The 19,174-nt window shown below is 40.1% G+C and overlaps 1 protein-coding gene across 1 annotated transcript; it reads right to left on the bottom strand.

Annotated features, from left to right (window-relative positions):
• Positions 1-1,188: 1,188 nt before the first annotated feature.
• Positions 1,189-18,891, bottom strand: LOC134865746 (rho guanine nucleotide exchange factor 18-like). The gene is given in 23 exon segments (XM_063885438.1): positions 1,189-2,168; positions 2,942-3,049; positions 3,608-3,914; positions 4,250-4,729; positions 4,924-4,971; positions 5,080-5,142; positions 5,234-5,334; positions 5,752-5,889; positions 6,314-6,493; positions 6,941-6,996; positions 7,436-7,617; positions 7,809-7,885; positions 8,642-8,893; positions 8,984-9,101; positions 9,354-9,479; positions 10,518-10,768; positions 11,471-11,611; positions 12,182-12,288; positions 12,630-12,676; positions 12,678-12,762; positions 14,941-14,997; positions 15,448-15,488; positions 18,759-18,891. Coding segments are annotated over 20 exon segments (2,958 nt in total). The 5' UTR covers positions 12,702-12,762; positions 14,941-14,997; positions 15,448-15,488; positions 18,759-18,891; the 3' UTR covers positions 1,189-2,016.
• Positions 18,892-19,174: the final 283 nt, after the last annotated feature.

The raw sequence follows: 19,174 nt of genomic DNA, 5'->3' as shown, positions 1-19,174 counted from the left end.
GACCACTTATCTACATCATTCTTGGTATGTTCCAAGATAAACATCGTCTTAACTGAGCCTGCTATCTCAATACCCAAGTAAGTACATTTTTCATTTTCAATCCTAAAGGGCAGATGACCATAATTCTCCTGCCTCGCCATGTCATTGAGAGGAAACAGCAGAGATTTTGACAAATTAATTTTGTACCCTGAAATGCTCCCAAATCTCTGCAGTAAGGAGAGAAGATATGGCATGCTTTCTATTGGGTCTGATATTTGCAAAAGCAGGTCATCCGCATATAGAGATGTTTTATGTACTATGTTGCCTCTGGAAACGCCCTTAAACCTGTTAGTTTTGAGACATATTTCTTTCAGCTCTCCACGTCGAAAGTGTATTAAATTCAGATTGAAGCAGTACTCTTTCTTTAAACACATCTGCCAAGGGCAAGAGAGCATACCGTCTATCAACATCCGCAATGCTGTGTGTCAATCCTTAAGTCGCTTAGATCGCTCCTTGTTTTTGTGTGCAGTGTATGAAATAGCCAGTCCCCTGATGTAAGCTTTTAGGGATTCCATAGAATACTCCTAGAAATATCGTTGGCATCATTCACTTCTAGAAAAAAATCTATCTGGTCACTAAGGTAAGTTTTGAAGTGTTCATATGTTATAACATGGTGAATAAAAATGTATAACAGATTGTAACAAAACAATTCAAAGCTCAAAACTATTTTAACCGTGGTTCTGATTTGATTCTATCAGCCAGCCTAGATGAATGTGGAGGGATTTGTGTTACAGTGAGATACTTATAGACCCTCTTTATTTGTCACATACATGCACACAGCAGAGCACACACAGTGAAATGTGTCCTCTGCATTTAACCCATCCTAGTACTAGGAGCAGTGGGCAGCTATCGTGCAGCGCCCGGGGAGCAATGGGGAGGGGGATTGGAGGTGTCTGGTACTGGGACCTCTCCAAGTAGCAGTCCACTTTCCATATTTCAAGTCTGTTCGGGGACTTGAACCGGCGACCCTACGATTCCCAGTCCAAGCCCCTACTGACTGAGCCACTGCTGGATAATAGGAAATGAATGTGGAAAGTTAAATATAAAGCCCCTCAGCAACAGTTATGGTATCAAGTTACTTCCAGTTTAGTGTCTGTAAAAACATTTGATAGGTTTCCCTCTTCAACATGAAGCCAATCCACCAAACACTCAAGTCAACAATCTTTTTATTCCAAGACCCATTGGTTGGTATTGGAAGAACATTAAAAGTAAACCAAAAAAAAAAAGACAAAGGTCCATCATCAGCATGTTAAATTACAGCAGAACATTATTTACCGGGGATTGCCAATTATAACTAATCCTCTTGCATTCGTATAAATGCCTCCCACAGGTCATAACCAAGAAAACAACCTGATGATACCGAGTCACCGTCTCCAGACAGGAAGTGGACTCAACAGCTGATGTTTACACACACCAAACTGTAGGTTCTTCCGCATACCGCTTTAGTTTCCTGATTACAAGACATACTAAAGAGCCAGACTGCAGGTCAAATCCTCAGTTAACGGATTCACTCTGCAATAAAAAGTTTCATATCTAACTTTATCATTAAGTCAAATAAAAGTAGAGCTTAAGAGTTAAGACACGAGTGCTAATGGTTAAAACAAAAAAACAACGTTGGCATTTAAAGGTTTTCTTTTAAAATGGTATTATACATATATTCTCAATGTGCAAATGGACTGATCTCTGTACAGTTTTTAAAACAAATGTCCATATTTTTACAAAGTCCATCAGGATTTATTTACTTTTTTTTCACCTTCCAGCCAATCTGAAAGCAAACAGCTGGTTTCCAGTGATGAAACACCAAAACAGTGACGTCCTCTTCATGATGGACATAGAGACGTCATTAGGTTATGTCCAATGTCTTCTATAGCATCAGTCTTTCCATGTGTAAAAGTCCTTGTAACAGCTCCATCAGTCTTTCATTTAAGTTTTTATGGTGGACAAGGCCCAGTCCAAACTCCAGCGTGAAGGTGAGGATTAAAGGAATATTACCTTCTCTTTGCCTGCTTCTAGAATTTCTTTGGGAAACGGAGGCGGTGGTGGGGGCAGAGCCTCGTGGCTCCACTTTTGCAGGCTGAAGGACTGAGACGTTTTCACATTGCGAACAGATGCTGGTGGGCCAAAGGCACCTGGAGGAGCAAAAAACGGATGAATAATAGTATAGAGTATGTACATAGAAAATCACAGCAACACCTCAGCATAGAAGATAATCCTCCCATCTCTGAGAAGTAATGTGTACCCATACATCAAAATAAAATAATGTAACAGCTTCCGAAGAGAGCTCCTATCCGGTTCTGTTTGTGATGTACTATCATCATGGTTTAACCTCATCCTGTCCTGTTTTCGGTCAACAAGCACCTCATGAAAGCTTGAACTCACAAACTTAATCTCCAGGTTGCAGATTCTCCACAAGGGGGAGCTGCTAGACTCTACACATGCCAAGCTACACCCTACAGGAAAGAAATGAATACACCTGCAGAAGTAGCAATGTTGATGTCCCCACCTACAGGTGTAGAAAGTAGTACCTAACACACTTTTAATCCTTATGCAGCCACTGCTTTTTTGAGAATTCACATTTCATAGTGGTAAAACACTATAATTAATCAAAACTCAGAATATAAAGTCACAGTGTCCCTCTAAACATCTATGCATAATGCATTAATTGAGCTCTTTCAGACCTTTGACCATCAGACCAGGGCCTGAATAAAAAGTTCATTATTCTACCAATAAAGACAGACACAAGGTTAGAAAAGTGATTTAACCGTGTTCAATATTCAACACTCAACATAGACCTAAACTAAATACTTTATTATTCTTTTTTTGTTTCATTTCTTTTCGAGTCTGCTTTTAAGTCTACAGGAGGTATGATTCTTGATTCTTGATTCCTGATCCTCGTCAGTACCTGAGGGGTAGTTTCTTATTTGGGGACTGCCGATCCGTTTGGCTCGCAGACTGCCTTCTTCACTCCCCGTCACTCGGATGGGCACCACCTGGTTCACGTCTATAGAGGCTGCAGGTGGAGAGACAGAATTTGTTCAGTGCTGTAACCATGCATGTTGACACATTAATACTTTAAGAACAATTGAATCAGAGGGCTAAAAAAAAGTGTCTTCCCGAAAATAACTGCATTTAGGTTTTGGTGAATGGCTGTAAATGTTGTTCTGTCTGTAGACAGTGAAGCAAGAAGAACTCAGACCTTTAACTTCAGTAGAAGGAGCCATACTAAATTGTTAAAACACTCTGATACAAGTAAAAGTCCTGCATAAAACATTTTACTTCATAAAAAGAGCATTGCAATGAAAAAAAACCTAAGAACCAAAGGCAATGTGTATTTTGGTGGAGCTTATCTAGATGACATTTATACTGCTGCTAGTCTTAACCTATTACTTTGTGTTAATGATAATACATCTGTAAAGTAACTGAAGCAGTCAAATTAATGTAGTAGAGTTAAAAGTACAATACTCCTTGGGGGGTCTAGGTTTTTCTTTGCTTGTAATGTTACTTTGTTTAAATCTGAAGAAAAGAACAATTAAAAAAGTCGATCACATCCCCAGGCCTGTATCCTGACCTGCACTGTGCGCTCTCTGGTGGGACCGCTTGGTCTTGGCGCTTTTCTCTTTCCCCTTGGACACAGCCGCCAGCTTGGTGGGGATCTGCTGCTGCACGGCCGCAGGCTTGTGCACCTGGTTGGTGGTGCTGATCAGGTGGAGGGGCAGCTCGGGCTTGGCCTGCTGGGGGCTGATGCTCTCCCTGCGCGGGGGAACCTTAGGGGGGATTTCCAAGGTATTTGAGTTGGTGGGTAGGACACGCTGCTTTGAATTTAATGTCCCACCTCCGTTGGCTACGCTTCCCCTGAACGACTGCAGACTCCAGAACTAGAAAGAGACAGGAAATGCAACACTCAAACTGTTAACTTCAGGGAGCAAATGAAAGTGATCGCTCTTAACTTCTGCCTGATTACTGCTTTTGGATTATGTATTTTACTCTTGGACTTAAAATATCTAATTACATTTCAATTCAGTTTTCTTACGCCATTGATGAGTTCATCATTAAAAGATTCACTCTAATTCAAGTTACAGTCCATCTCATAATTCCTTATATTATAGAGACTTAGCGGACTAAATGTTACTCGACTAAATGATACTTTGTGGTGGACAGACAAACACACAATAAGTTCTTTAACAAGTATTAATCAAATCCTGTTCCGTACGTGTGAAGGATCATCATAGTTGGAGTTTCCCGGGATAATTTTCTTCAACTTCTCCTGCATCTGCTCCAGACGCCTCCTCTCATGATTCAGACGCTCCTTGTCCTTGTCCACTGATCTCGTGGACTCTCTGAGCCTCTCCAGGTCCTGCTGATAGTTTTCCTTCAGCTCATCCAGTGCAACCCTCTCTTTATTCAGCTTCTCCTCCAACATTAGGCAGTCCTCCTCCCTCTTTTGCAGCTGAGCCTCCAGAGTCTCGGAGTGCACCCTCTGCTGCTCCCTCTCCTTCTCCCAGCGCTGCTGCTCCTCCCGATGCTGGACCTGCTGCTTTTGCAGGTTGGCTTGTTGCTCCTTCTGCTTTTCCAGGTTGCGCTGCTTCTCCTGCTCCAGCAGCACGCTGCTGTACTGACGGGCAGGCTGCTTGCTCTTTGTGTGGAAAGCGTGCAGCAGCTCAATCTGGCTGTCCTGCTGGGCGATGATGGCCTGCACGTTGATGCATTGAAGTTAAACATCAGACATCAGAAAACACACCATTCATTATTAATTATTGTGATAGAACACTAATGTTATGCTTATCACAGATTAAACACTGGGCTTCACATAAACGAAACATTAATAGATAATTTAGCAAAAACGTTGCTGAATACAATACACAACAATTTACAAACAAGTCTTACTTCTAAGCTGTAGAGCCTTTGGGCAAGCAGTATCACCCTGTCACACACCTACAGAGAAACATGACAATACATACCATAATACCTTTAGTGACAGATATAAATATTGTTGCACGAATGAAGGAAAATAACAAAGGGAATAAGTATTGGAAGGGTTACCTCTGCTTCAGGGAAATTACTGGAGGTTAATTTGCAGTTTGGATTTTGTGTGTCATCTTCGGCCTTGAAGCAAAATACCACAATAATGTAAATACCATAAACATGTACCAGAAGATGAAGTAAGCTTTAGACTCTTTAAAAATGTCACACTCACACACTGGTCCAGGCTCTCAGAGCTGCCCCTTTCATCGAGCTCTGGCTCACTCGATTCATCGCTGCCTTCGCTGCCCTCTGGCCTCTCAGCTTCATCTCCATCTGAGGAAAATTAAATCACAAACATCCAAAGTGTACAGTTACCTAATCCCGGTCCAGTGTAGGATCACAGTTGACAGTTGTAAAACAAAAACAATGCAATTAATGTTTAAAATAAATATTAGAATACAGTATTTTATTACAAAAGTGAGCTATATGTAAACAAACCAAATTATGAATGATGCATGAGTTCCAAATAAAGTTGTTACGCTAAACCTAACTCTCTATTAAAATGCATAACAACATTTCTTGATCCTACAAGTTCCACAAAAATAAGTAAATAAAACACGTAGGTTGTTGGCTTGGCGTTGAATACGTTAGCTAAATGAATTGCAGTAAAACATTTTTTAAATATTAACAAACTGATAATAGCATCGTAGAAATAGATGATGTCACAGTGTTAGTTTTATGTCGGATTACTTCTCATGGCACTTGCAGCAGCGTTATTATCAGCTGAGGTCTCGCCCCCCCCAGGCAGCCCCTCCTGTGTGTTACTCTCGTCCATAAGTAGGTTTGGGTCTCTAATCCTTGAGAAAAGCAGGTTCTGCAGGATTTCCACTACAGACAAAAGACAAAAACAGCTCCTTAATCGCTGGAGAGAAGTCCTCAGTGCTCTCTGAGTCAGTGCTTGGCTGTATGCAGGGTTCCCACACCTTCACACACATCGCATTTAAGCACTTTTCCAGGCGCAATTCCCACACATTTAAGGACCCAAGAGGGAACTGAGAAGTTGTATAGTGACAGCTGGCTAAACAGAAGCAAGAAGAGAGAGAGGCTTGAATATATTTTGAAAGTTAAGCAATAGATATCTATTCTAATCTTGCAAAGAATACATTAATATGATACCGTGTGTATAACATGTTTTCTTCTATACAAATCTCTCAAAATCAACTATGTATTGTGTTATGGCATGACAAATGTAGCACAAATACTGACAAACAAAACTGAGATTAGAAGCTGATGTTGTACGTTTTGCTCTTACCCTCATCGATGGCTCCTCTGAGCAGCGTGGCCCCCTGCTGGAGGTTGGTGGCGTCTCCTCTGAGCAGCAGCCCTTTGTGGGGGGTCTCCTGCTCCATCACTGTCTCGTAGAGAGCAGCAAAGATCTGCTGCTTCTCTGTCAGATTTTGTACTATCTGCTCATCCCTTGTCCTTAGAATATCTAAAGGGCAACGGCAGAACATTAATAACATGTCTGACTGATACATTTAGTGGAAATGCAGAGAGAAAAAACAATGGCATATAAATCAGCAACAATGGTGTCTTCCAGTAAAGATTTACAAAAATATCCGCAGCATTGGCTTTATCAGAAGACAAACACAGTATTCAAAGACAAAGAAGATATCATACACACTGATATTTGCAAACTCCCAACACGTACAGTATGTAATGATGCATCATGGGAATATACAAGTCTTCATCATAGGAGCGTTTTTTTTTTTCTTCCTTTACAGCTTGCAAACCCTAGTCTTGTTTTGTCATTTATGAAAATCCAACAGTGTTCCTTCGTGGCCTTTAAGCAGGTACACTAGAAGCTGTGGGATAAACACATTGTGCACCATCTAGACATATCTGGGACTTAAAGTGACATTATCCCCGTCTGTCTTACCTTGGAATTGCTGCAGTCTGGCTGTCATTTCGTGGTACTGCTGCTCTTCTGGATAGCTGCATCACAGTGACATCTTACTCAGTAAATCAAGATCTTTATACAGTAATCACTCATCATATGCACACCTATAAATACCTTGTTGTTTTTATTGAGCACATTTACAATATGTCGCAAAGAGAAAGTAATGATCATTAACATTTTGGCAACTCAATGATATTCTAATTTGAGTCAACTTAAAGTCAAAGAAATAATGTACAATAATAAGCTAAGTCTACACAAATAAAATGGATTACTGATTGAACGATTTACTGCCGCAAAACTAAATTATGATGGTCTTAATTAACATGTAAAATGTCCCTTCCTCAAATAACAGTAGGTATAAATGCCATTCACACACACGGTCACAACCTTTCATAGAGGTGTACTAAACCAGAACATTCGAGAACTACCCTATAAACCCAGTTCTGCTCTTTATTCTAGAGGTCTTCAGCTTACCGGTTCACAGCTTCCCGTATCAGCTTCATCCACGTCAAGCATTCCTCTGGGGAGCGCGTGTGGATCTCGTACATCTCCGGCACACTCGTTGTGCACGCACAGATAAGGTACATGGCTTTGTCCTCATTAGCCAATTCCCTTACAATCAGCCTTTCAAGGGAGATCACTGCTGGTTTGTTATCCTGTATGAGCCGCAATAATACAGCAGGTTTTTATTAATATTCAAATAGTTCACACACAGGCCCTGGAAGGCTACATCAAATTTAATATTTAGAGAACGGTCTGATATGTAAATGTAACATGATGCAGTTGGTACAAAAACATTATACAACTGCTTAAAATAATAGCTTGTCAATGTTATGACTGAACTCACCATAGAAGCAAAAACCAGCTTCTGATCTTTCTCCTGTAAGAAGAGGAGCACGTCTGACAGCAGCACAGCCTGGATTTCTGCAGGGAGACACAAACGGCATCAAATCAACTTGATTTTTTGAGTCAAGCTGCATGGAGGGACTTGATGCATGTCGACTGAGCATGCTGTCTGACTGTTAATCCTTCACACCTCAGTAATGATGTAAAAAAAAAAGCTGTTATACTAGTTCTCTAAACCTGTCTGCTTCCACAAAGCAATTGGCCATGAAGTTAAAACTCATATTTAAAAATCGCATCCCTTTAGTGTTACTGTAGCTCAGTGCATGCCATAAAACCGCAAGTTCATAGGTTTGATTGCTGCCTTTGGACCTCTGTTATGGGAGATGCCTGTTCTCTTTTCCTGATACATCTATGTTGTCATCTGTCTAATAAAAAGGCGGGAAAAAGCCTCAAAACCACCCCTGTTATGCTGCAGTATTCAGTGACCTTTCACTCACCTAATGCATCATCGCTTTAAAGTTGTTTGAGGAAGTTTTTTTTTCATGTACAAAAGGGTGAGACATGTAAGCAAGAGCCTGAATGAGGTTAGTATTTCATTAAAAGTATTACTTGTCTTGTTTCGCCTTCTTACACTGTATTAAGGAACAGGGAAATCAAAAACTGGTTCATAATATAGTAAATGCTGTGAACGAGTCAAGTTGTCGGGGAACCTCCTTCAAGTCAGATCAGCAACAGAAAATCTGCTCTGCTTATAATCAGAATAAGTAGCAAAACCGATCACTTGCATACCTGTGAAAAGTAGTAATTGACACAAACTCCCACAAGGTCACAAACCTTTTTGTCTCCCGGAGGTCTTCCAGGTGACGGTGCCTTCGTGAAGCAGTGTCCTGTTTTCCTGCAGCAGATCCTCCCTGCGGAGAACTACTCCGTTCTTCAGCCGGCCCTGAGATTTTGGCTCCAGGCGCTGGCCGATGTCTCTCAGTCGAGCGGCTTTCTCAAATTGACTGACCTGAGCGTTCACCTGGCAAATGGTGTCTTTGATCAGCGCCAAACCCTGAACCAGAGACTTGTGCTCTTCTGTGTCAGCTGAAAGAAGCAGGACACAGATTAGAACACTTTAAAAGAAAAAAGGTATACTGACTTATTGAGGTGCAGGTAAGCGTGGTGAGGTTTTACCTTCTGTGTTCTGTATGATTCTCTCCACCAGCACTGGATATTTTGTGATGCGTTGAGTCACCAGCAGAAAACACTCGGGGACTCCCAACCTCCGCACCAGAGGCAGCTGACCTATATGCTGTTTTAAAATAAAGATGTTTTTTTCCCAAGACTTGCATCATTCCTGACACACAGGAACACACACTATTACTGTTAGTTGCAGCAATCTTTGTAGAATGTCCTCAGTTTCTGAAAAAAGGCTCATGTCAAAAGATACTTCTACACCCAAAAAGTAGCTCATTTCAAGTTCTTCAACACTCAGGCCTCACTGGCATCATGTAGAAAATGTCATCCACGTACATAAATTAACCAATGAGTGAATGTTGCTCACCCTAATGTGGACCTGCAGCTTCTTGTTGTTCTGCAGCAGCTCTTTGTAGGAGCTAATGGATTCAATGTGGTTACCGCAGAAAAGACTGTAGCACCTCATCATTCCTTCTCCCAGTGAACCTGAGAACTAACACAATAAGGACAAAACAAATATACATTTACAAACGGGATATGATTTATTAGTAACAATGTTCCACTGAAGTTAAATCTTTGTCTTAAGATCCTCTTCTCACTGTAATGCTATTAAAAGGAATCATTCTGAACAGAAAGCTCTGATGCGTCTGTGATTCTAAACACATAAGAAGAAATGCTTCTCTAAAAATGGGATGCTAGTGATGCAGCATCATTCCTGGGTTGATGGATCAAACATATGCACCTGTAGTCCCTTACAGCGTGTATCACCAGCCATTCCCATGAACACCTGTTCACTCACTGACAAAGTTGGAGAGAGAGATATACTGAATTTATACTGAACATACTGCATAAACACAGTTATTTATACCAGAATATATCTTAAATACTGGTGACCAAACTAAAACCCTGTTCTTGTATTTGTGGGTCAGATGGGATCAGAGCGCCTGGAAGCAATGGTTGCAACTTAGGCATGTGCCCATTATTTTTAAATGGCAAAAAGTTCATTTAAATTTGAACATGACTTAATCGCACTTTTGACGGCAGGGTTGTAGGATAAGATGTCTTACTATATTTTATGGGAGACTGTTTGATGTAGGCCTCTGTGTAGAAGTGTAAATGTAGTGTAGCATTTACAGTAGGAGTCATAAACATAGTAAACTGTGGACCTCGGAGTAAAGGTCCAGATGTATTTGCAAGCAATGGTTTCGGTTCAAACGCAAAATAAAATGTAGGAGATGCAGTGCGCTTGGGAACAACACAGTCATGTGGCTTACGACCGTGTGGATAATATTGAGCAACGTTTTCAGACCAATTCATGATCTTTTTGATAAACGTTCTGGAATCCCGTTTTGTCCCTTGTTTTGAAGAACAGCGGAAATGTAAATCTAAATAGATAGTTGTCTTACTAACAGCCTGTTCAACCCATTTACTTAAAGAATCCCTCTCTAATGAAACACATCACTTAAAAGAGGATCAATTGAAATGATTGATAATTAACATGAAACCCTGCTTTCAAATGACTCTACCCTACCTGAGCGATGAGAATGTCCCCCAGTTGTGTGATCTGGTAGTTGTTTGTGCTTCCTTCCTCCAGACTTTGGTGTTGGAGCATTTTGAGGCAATTGAGGAAGTGCTGGTGGAGGCTGAGCAGGGTTTCCACTCCAGGGAAGAGCCGCTCCAGCCTGGCCTCTTCTACCTGCGCAGACTGCCTCATCTCGTGCAGGTAGACACGGAGGAGGATTTTTAAGGTGCGTACATGGTGCATCTCCGTCTGGATCAACTCTAGGATAAAGAAAGATACAAAAAAAATGTGATGTCCGGGTTGAGAAGGAAAATATATAGCAACATTTGTATGGGGAAAGACAAGGAAGGCCAAAAGTCATGTAAGTAAATATAAGTAGTCAAAACAGGTTAAAGCTGGAAAAATATATTCTTAGGTGATTAAAATTGTAGTTGAAGAAGTGTTTAGACCCTTTTAGACCCTCTAAAGCAATATCACAGTGTAAAATACTCAATAATGCATGTTAAAGAGCTATTATTAAAATGAGTGAAGGACAAATATTAGGTGAAGCAGATGCTACTTTATACTTTGCTGTGCAGCTTAACCTATATCACATTACATTTTATAAATGGACTTATATTAGGAATAAATAATCCAAGTCTGCAAAGTGGGTAAAGCTGTTATATAAAAGGCAGTTCATTAAAGCCTCCATAGAGAAGCGGAGTAGAAATATAAAGAAGCATAAACTGGAAATGCTTCTATAAAGTTCAAGTAGCTCAAAAGAGTACAGTAATTGGTTAACTGTACTTAGGGATATTCTTCCACTCCTTTTTATCATAGCGTGGTTGGAAAGGTCATACGAGTTAAAAAGAAGCATTACTCATCATCATAATGAAAGACACTGTCATCTCTGTGGAAGATTCCTCTCCTTCAGCTGCTGATTGACATGAGAAAGGTTTTCAGATGTAGCTGGTGGAAATTACCGTAGATGACATCCTGTCTCTTCACAGCCTCTTTGCTCAAGGCCTTCTGGTAGTTCTGGTCCACTCGCACGCTCCACGACTCCGCCTCCAGATTCTGGAAGTCGGACACCAGCTCGCCTTGCAGCAAAGTATAATGGCTATCTGGTAACACACAGAAAGCCACATTAGGACTTTAATAACCCAAACAAGTATTGGGCTCTGTGTTCATATGAGTATTCATTAATGGTCAAGTACAGGCTATTTTCTTTACCATTTCCAATGTCATTCTTTACAAAAATAAAGGAAGGTATGAATGAAGGTGAAATGTAGTTATTTCAGCTTCTTCTGCGGGTGCTTTGAAAATGTAACACCATAAAGCCACAAAAGCGTGACAAGTGTTAAATGTTCCTGTAGTTTTCATATCGTTTTGTTGCAGGATATTTGGTTATCTTCAAAAATAAACATATTGAAATATTTTCTGTCTGTGAATGAGTTATTATCAGTCAAACGCCTTGGCTGAAAAGCTTGTTTCTCTTATAATACTAAATGTAATCTTTGTACGGATGAAACTTTTTCTATACATTAGATTTTATTTTAGGATCATGGTAGTAAAATCCCTGTCACTAGATAAAACTTTTACAAAGTTTCAATAACAAAAAGTGTGTTTGTGTTGTGTTGATGGTACAGGGAGCTTTCAGCAGCTTCTCATCCAGTCATCAACAACCCACTCACTTTCGAGGTTGATGGGCTCAGCCAACGAGTGAGCCGGCGACACGGCGTCTTCAGAGGAGTGCTTCGACCGCAGGCCTTCCACCTCATCCATCTGCACCGGATCCGATCTAGTTGGTATGTGATGAGATAAACCTAAATAAGGTAACAATGATATCAGCACGCAAACATTCAAACACTGTAAGCGATCTAATCTATCCCATGTCAAGTGTTACACTACCTTGAAGCCAAAAGGGGGAAATGCCAGTAAAAAACACCAGAAACATCACAAGACTTTGAGGTTGAGGTAATGTAATGCTCTTCTTTATCAGGCCGCAGTGAATGTGAAAAAGCATGCCACTGTTTGTTTCCCGTCAGCAGCTATACAAGGAGCTTTCATTACTGTAAATGTCCCTGAACACACGGAAGGTTCTTAAAGGAAAATGTGTTTTTAAAATAGATGTTCACCTACCTGGGACTTGTGCCTTTGTTAAAGGAAGAATCAGGTTGAGCAGTCTGTGTTTTTTTTAGGGGTGACGGTCATTCCTGGACTGATGAAGCAGGCATGGCCATAGGAAGCCGGGGGAGAAACTCTCTCCCCAGAGCTGATAGAGAGAGAGATAAACAGACCGAGTAACAAAGACAGAAAGACATTTTTCAAAGAAAAGCGGACAGGTTTAGAGGAAGAAGGTTTAAACTTGCAGGTTTGCATTTTTTTTTTTTTACGCAATATGGATGAATTTTTTATGTTATATGTCCTTTTATATTTGCACTGTGAGACTGCCAGAGACAGTATTTCAATTTTCTGTATGTAAAACACGTGGAATTCTGGATTTGTCCAAACATGCCATAACATTTATTTACAATCGGAAAACATATACATACAGTGCTCAGCGTAAATGAGTACACCCCCTTTGAAAAGTAACATTTTAAACAATATCTCAATGAACACAAAAACCATTTTCAAAATGTTGACAAGACCAAGTTTTATAGAACATCTGTTTAACTTATAACTTGAAAGTAAGGTTAATCATATAACTTAGATTACACATTTTTCAGTTTTACTCAAATAAGGACAATGCAAAAAAGAGTACACCCCACAACAAAAACTACTACATCTAGTACTTTGTGTGGCCTCCATGATTTTTAATGACAGCACTAAGTCTTCTAGGCAATCTTTTTTCCATTCTTCAAGAATGACCTCTTTTAGGGACCGGATGCTGGATGGAGAGTGATGCTCAACTCGTCTCTTCAGAATTCCCCATAGGTGTTCAATTGGGTTCAGATCAGGAGACATACTTGGCCACTGAATCACTTTCACCCTGTTCTTCATCAGAAAATCCAACAGTGGCCTTAGATGTGTGACTAGGATCATTGTCATGTAGGAGAAGTGCACGACGACTAAGGGCAGGGAGTGATGGTAGCATCTTCTCTTTCAGTATAGAGCAGTACATCTGTGAATTCATGATGCCATCAATGAAACGCAGCTCCCCGACACCAGCAGCACTCATGCAACCCTACATAAGGACACTGCCACCCCCATGTTTCACTGTGGGCACCATGCATTTTTCTTATTGTATTCCTCACCTTTGCGACGCCATACAGCTTTGAAGCCATCAGTTCCCAAAACATTTATCTTGGTCTCATCACTCCAGAGTATAGAGTCCCAGTAGTCTTCATCTTTGTCAGCATGGGCCCTGGCAAACTCTAGGCGGGCTTTTTTGTGCCTGGGCTTTAGGAGAGGCTTCCTTCGTGGACGGCACCCATGCATGCCATTCCTCTGCAGTGTACGCCGTATTGTGTCACGGGAAATAGTCACCCCAGTTTGGCTTTCTACTTCCTTGGATAACTGCAGTCAAATTCCATGCCGGTTTTCTTCCAACCTTCTCATCAGAAGACGCTCCTGTCGAGGTGTCAACTTCCGTGGACGACCTGGACGTCTCTGTGAGATGGTTGCAGTTCCATCTTTTTTAAGTTTTTGTAGCACTTTTGCTGCAGTATTCTGACTGATAAGTAAAGCTTTGCTGACCTTCTTGTAGCCTTCACCTTTGTAGTGTAAAGAATTTTTCTTTCTCTGCCATTGTTAACAACATGAAATGGGAAGGGGTTTTCTTTAAGTAACACCCTTTTATAGTCAACGGTCTGCTGGACACCTGTGTAATGAATAATTAGACTCACCTGTGGTTGATTATTGTCAAATTAGACATTTGTAGTCTAAAATTTAGCTTTGCTCCAGACTTTACTCATTTTTGCATCACCCTTATTTGAGTAAAACTGTGTAATCTAAGTTATATTATTAACTTTAGTTAAACAGATGTTATATAAAACTTAAGTCTTGTCAACATTTTGGAAAATGATTTTGTGTTCATTGAGATATTGTTTAAAATGTTACTTCGAAAGGGGTTTACTCATTTGCGCTGAGCACTGTAGATCCAAGAGTGGGTTGATAATTTCCAAAGTCAAGGCAGAAAACACTGGAACCTTCTCCTCCCCTTTAACTAAAAATAATTCAAAATATGAAGAATAATTGAAAATTTGATTTGACATGCATCTACAATTTATTGATATCAAACTAAGATCGCAATAAATTGAGCTGTGTTCTACAAATCAGATTATTTTAATGTGTAAAAATAACCTTCAATCAGATTTTCTGTATAACATGAACACATCCTCACAGGACAGTAACACTGACAGATCCTTGCCCGGCCGGCACCACATTAGAAGCAATGAGGTTTTACAGGATTAAGAGTGTATTTCTTAACAGGAAGTGCAAATAAACATACCTTGTTTGTTCCTGAAAGGTCTTTGCTGGCTCACAAGCCCTCAGCCAGAAAGGTTACCTCCAAAAGAAACAGTAGAGAGAGAGAGTGAATTTCATGGTGCTAAATCTGACAAAACAAGCGGGAACTGGTTTGACAAACTGCGACAGCACAGCTCAAGTCAGACCAGCCCTAAGACAAACACACAATAACCAAAAACTACGAAGAAAAAAACAGCTGTAATAAAAATGACACAATTCATTAAAGGGAAACAGGTGCACTAGCCAACATCCTTTTGGACTTTAATGAGACATCACTAGACATGAATGTCAACAAGCCTTAATATTTTCAGCATTTCCTTGTGACTCTGTGATGCACGTCTCTGCTGAATGGGGTGTGGGGAGACGCCATATTAATCCTATGACTGACACATCCTTTCAAATCCAGCTTTGAAGAAAAACCGTTCCTCATTTCTGTTTTTGAATGACTCTGAAGAAAAACAATCTCTGTCTGTAACCAAGAGTGGCTCACCTTTTTTTTTATATTATTGTGTTCCGCGTTTCCTCGTGACACTGGTAAAAAAAAAAAGGGGAAAACCCTTTTAAAGTGGAGGATAAAAACAGGAGCAGAAAATGCAGAACAAAACTGACATTGAAGGCTCTCTAGTCACAGTCTGAGTGAATTAGGTGCTTAGTCGGACAGAGAGCGGTGTGTGTCCTGTGTTAGTGCAAAGGCCCTCAGTGACCCTGCTGCCTGTGTCTGAGGGTCTGTATGTGTGTGCATGCTAATGAGAGTCAATGAGACCGACCCACTGTTGAGTACTAAGGCCTCCACCTACCTTCAATGCAGCAGTAGCAAAGCTTGAGGCAAATAAGACCGTAAACAGTTCTATAATGCATGTGGTAACGTAAATCATACTAAACAAATAAACAATGCATAAATAAAGCCGCAACTGCTAGAACTACGGTACAAACTGCATTCTAATAGCATCAAAGCAGCAGCTGTTAAAAGTCAGACACACCTAAAACAAACACATAGCTGTTTGACTAAAGAAGTTGGGACACAAAGTCACACAGGAGCTTTCTGCTAGCCTCTGGCTGACCTGTTCTACTCCGACATGTCTTACAGAAGAGTAGAAACTATAGTATCAGTGTTTGCAAATAACTGCTTAGAAAGGCTTATAAAACCTTAGATTCATAATAGATCCAGTATGCTCCTGGAGGTGGGTGTTTGGTTTTTTATTATACCACTTACAATTGTGATATTCTATTAATTCCGTACAGCAGTGAATTGAAGAAGACACAAGCATAGAAGTGCCTTGAGCTAATGCAAATGTCACCATGCAAACAAGCTCACAATAACAATGCCAAGCTGTGATGTTTACATTACGACACAGATGACAATAGCAACATGTACATGTCTAACAGCTCTGGAGATAATTCTTTATTATGGAATAAAGAGGTGAAACGACAGACAGACAGACCAACCAGAAAAAAATAAGTTGCCAGGGCTAAGACATGGAGTTTAGCATGCATAAAAATGCCAGATATTCAATAAATTAGTGGTTATTTGCTGTAATCTAGTCTCGAATCTTGATACTCTTTAGATCTATTCTGCTCTACCTTTGCCCACACATTTCTTGTTGGGTCATCAAAATCATGGGGGGGAATCACAATGCCCCAGTTTGTATTACAATACTCCCAAATAAAGATATTTGCGATAAGATAGAGCCACTTATTTCATGTTATCCTTTTCTTTTCCGTTTTAAATCTGACTACACAAACACATGCCAAATCAATGGTTTATCCCAGGCTGTAAAATAAAAATCTAGTATACATTTGTTTTCCATTAAAAAACAACAGCAGTTGCATTATGTCAACATACTATAAATACAATACTGAAAAATATGTAATATTTGGAAGTGGTGACCAGCAACATAGTATTTATAATTATAGTTATTTTTGTCTACGTAGTCATTGTTGTTCTCTAAGGGCATCAACGCAACTCTTTCAAAGTGAGGCCCAGGGTTAAGCACTCTTTTCAAGGCACCTGCATCACATTACTTTCTTTATGAACATGTTTCTAAGCTTCCTTGTATGGTATTAGCTAGCTGTTGCAGGGTTAAGCCCCTTGTTGTGAGTGACAGCCACACCTCAAATGATTCACACACACAGGGTGGAAAGGGAACAGAGCAGCATGAAATACAGGTCATTCCCTGCTAGAGACAAAACAAGACCAGCAAGTCTGCCAAGTATCCTGCAGAGGACTGTGAGACAGAAAGGAAAAACTGCTAAATGCATTATGTGTGGAGAGTAGTTTCACTGAGAAAGACAGGGGCCTTAAATCACTTCGACACCACAACTATTAGAAGACTATTAAAACAAGTGAGAGCTGTTGATGTTTCTTCATGACAAGACAACTGAGACCAGGCTAATCGACGGTTATAATCCGAGAAACATTACCCTTCACACAATAGGTTCAAGGTTCAAAGGTTTTATTGGTCATATGCACTGCATATACAACGTATGTTGACAATGAAAATCTTATATCCCAGGCTCCTCCAACAACGCAACATACATGGTGCAAATAAGATAAATAAATTGTGGAAAAAGAGAGAAGAATACAATAACAACAATAGAGATGTAAAGATGTACAATATATACATCTCTATTCAATAGAACTGATACAAAGAAAACAGTGGTGTGAAATGCTCTTGTTTCTGATAAACCCTGGGGGGTAGTTGTTTCACATGATCACAGAAGGATTTGTTTAATACACAAAATGCTGAAGCAAAAGGCATAATGAATAACAAATAATGCCATTACATCAACCAGCCTTGACACAGTTTGCTCATTCCCTTCTCAATACCGTCTGTGTAGTGTGTAAAATGCATGCCAATCTGTTTCTGTCAGAATGAACAGGGGGCTCCTACCCTTTACCAAAAGTGATGTAGTGTGCATGCATTGCAGTGTGAGCCCTGTGTAACTTACAGCACTTTCTAATTGTACCCATATGAGACTGTCAAAAGAATCTAGTCTCTTAACCAATAACCTCCATAAATGACCTTGTTTACCAACACATTTAAGCTCTTTTACTATAATTCATGTAAGCTGTCCATTCTTCATTAGCATTTTGACATGTACCCAACAATTATAGTTGAATTACCTAACAATAATGTGATTGAGCCATAAGGACTGGATATTTACTGTTACAACTAAAACATTGTGTCATCTTGGGGCGTTTTTAAGCAGATAATTACCAGTTTTACTGTAAGGTAATGTGTGTTATCAACGGTAGGGTATGTGAGGAATCCGACAGGTGAGAGCTACTGACCTGAATTCCTAACATTAACATTAGCCACTATAACGCTATAATGCTTTGTCAGTTTCAGCAGATAAAACTAGCCAGTCCAGAGTTGAGAAGGGGTCGACAGCAGGTGGCTACTTATTAGCTACCTGTGCTTCCCATGGCTAACGTTACCAGTTGACAAATCAAGTGAAAAAGACGTTTCCTTAGCTAACTTTCATAACGTCACTAAACCGACGACGGCAACGTCACATTACAAGTCGTTATCTATTAACCTCTGCTGGTTAAAGTTAAAGTAACAAATTAGTGGGAGTTGTCCATGACATGTCGAGTTAAATAAGAAAACACTAAGAGGAAACAGCTTTTGTTTTCATCATGCTTTATAAAGTTAGTTAGCTAGTAAAGGTAGCTAACCTTCACCTATGCTAACAAAAACATGCTAATTTACGTTGCTAACACATTTTAACATTAATCAACGGCCGTTTATCCACTTGTTTGTCCGCCATGTTAACAATTAATGTATCATTTCCACTCACCTGGTGTTGAAATAAAGCAGCAGCAGCAGCAAGTTTCAGTTTATTCCCACGGAAAGGCAAGATATGAAATATATATTCCAACAATGTCCAATATTAAGGAGACACAGTGAGGATGCTTCAGGAAGAACAAGTGCACACATTAATAAGGGAGGTTAGAGGCATGGCTGGAGGAGGGTGTTTAAAATAAATCCCAGCCTCCTCTGGATGAGCCCTCCTTCCTCCTCTATTGTGGGAATGGTTTAGGTCAGTCAACACATTCCGCAGGTTCATCCAGCAGGACTGACACCTGCTCAGATTCCCTTTAAATTCAGTGGTGGAATGTAATTTAGTACATCTACTCAAGGATGGTACTCTAAGTAAAACATGTATGTACTTGTACTTTACGTGTGTATTTCCGTTTCGTGCTATTTTATACT

The sequence above is a fragment of the Eleginops maclovinus genome, chromosome 6, assembly GCF_036324505.1.
Source record: "Eleginops maclovinus isolate JMC-PN-2008 ecotype Puerto Natales chromosome 6, JC_Emac_rtc_rv5, whole genome shotgun sequence".
Classification (NCBI taxonomy): Eukaryota; Metazoa; Chordata; class Actinopteri; order Perciformes; family Eleginopidae; genus Eleginops; species Eleginops maclovinus.
Note: the sequence above shows the minus strand (reverse complement) of the source record. Positions and strands in the feature narration are given on the sequence as shown.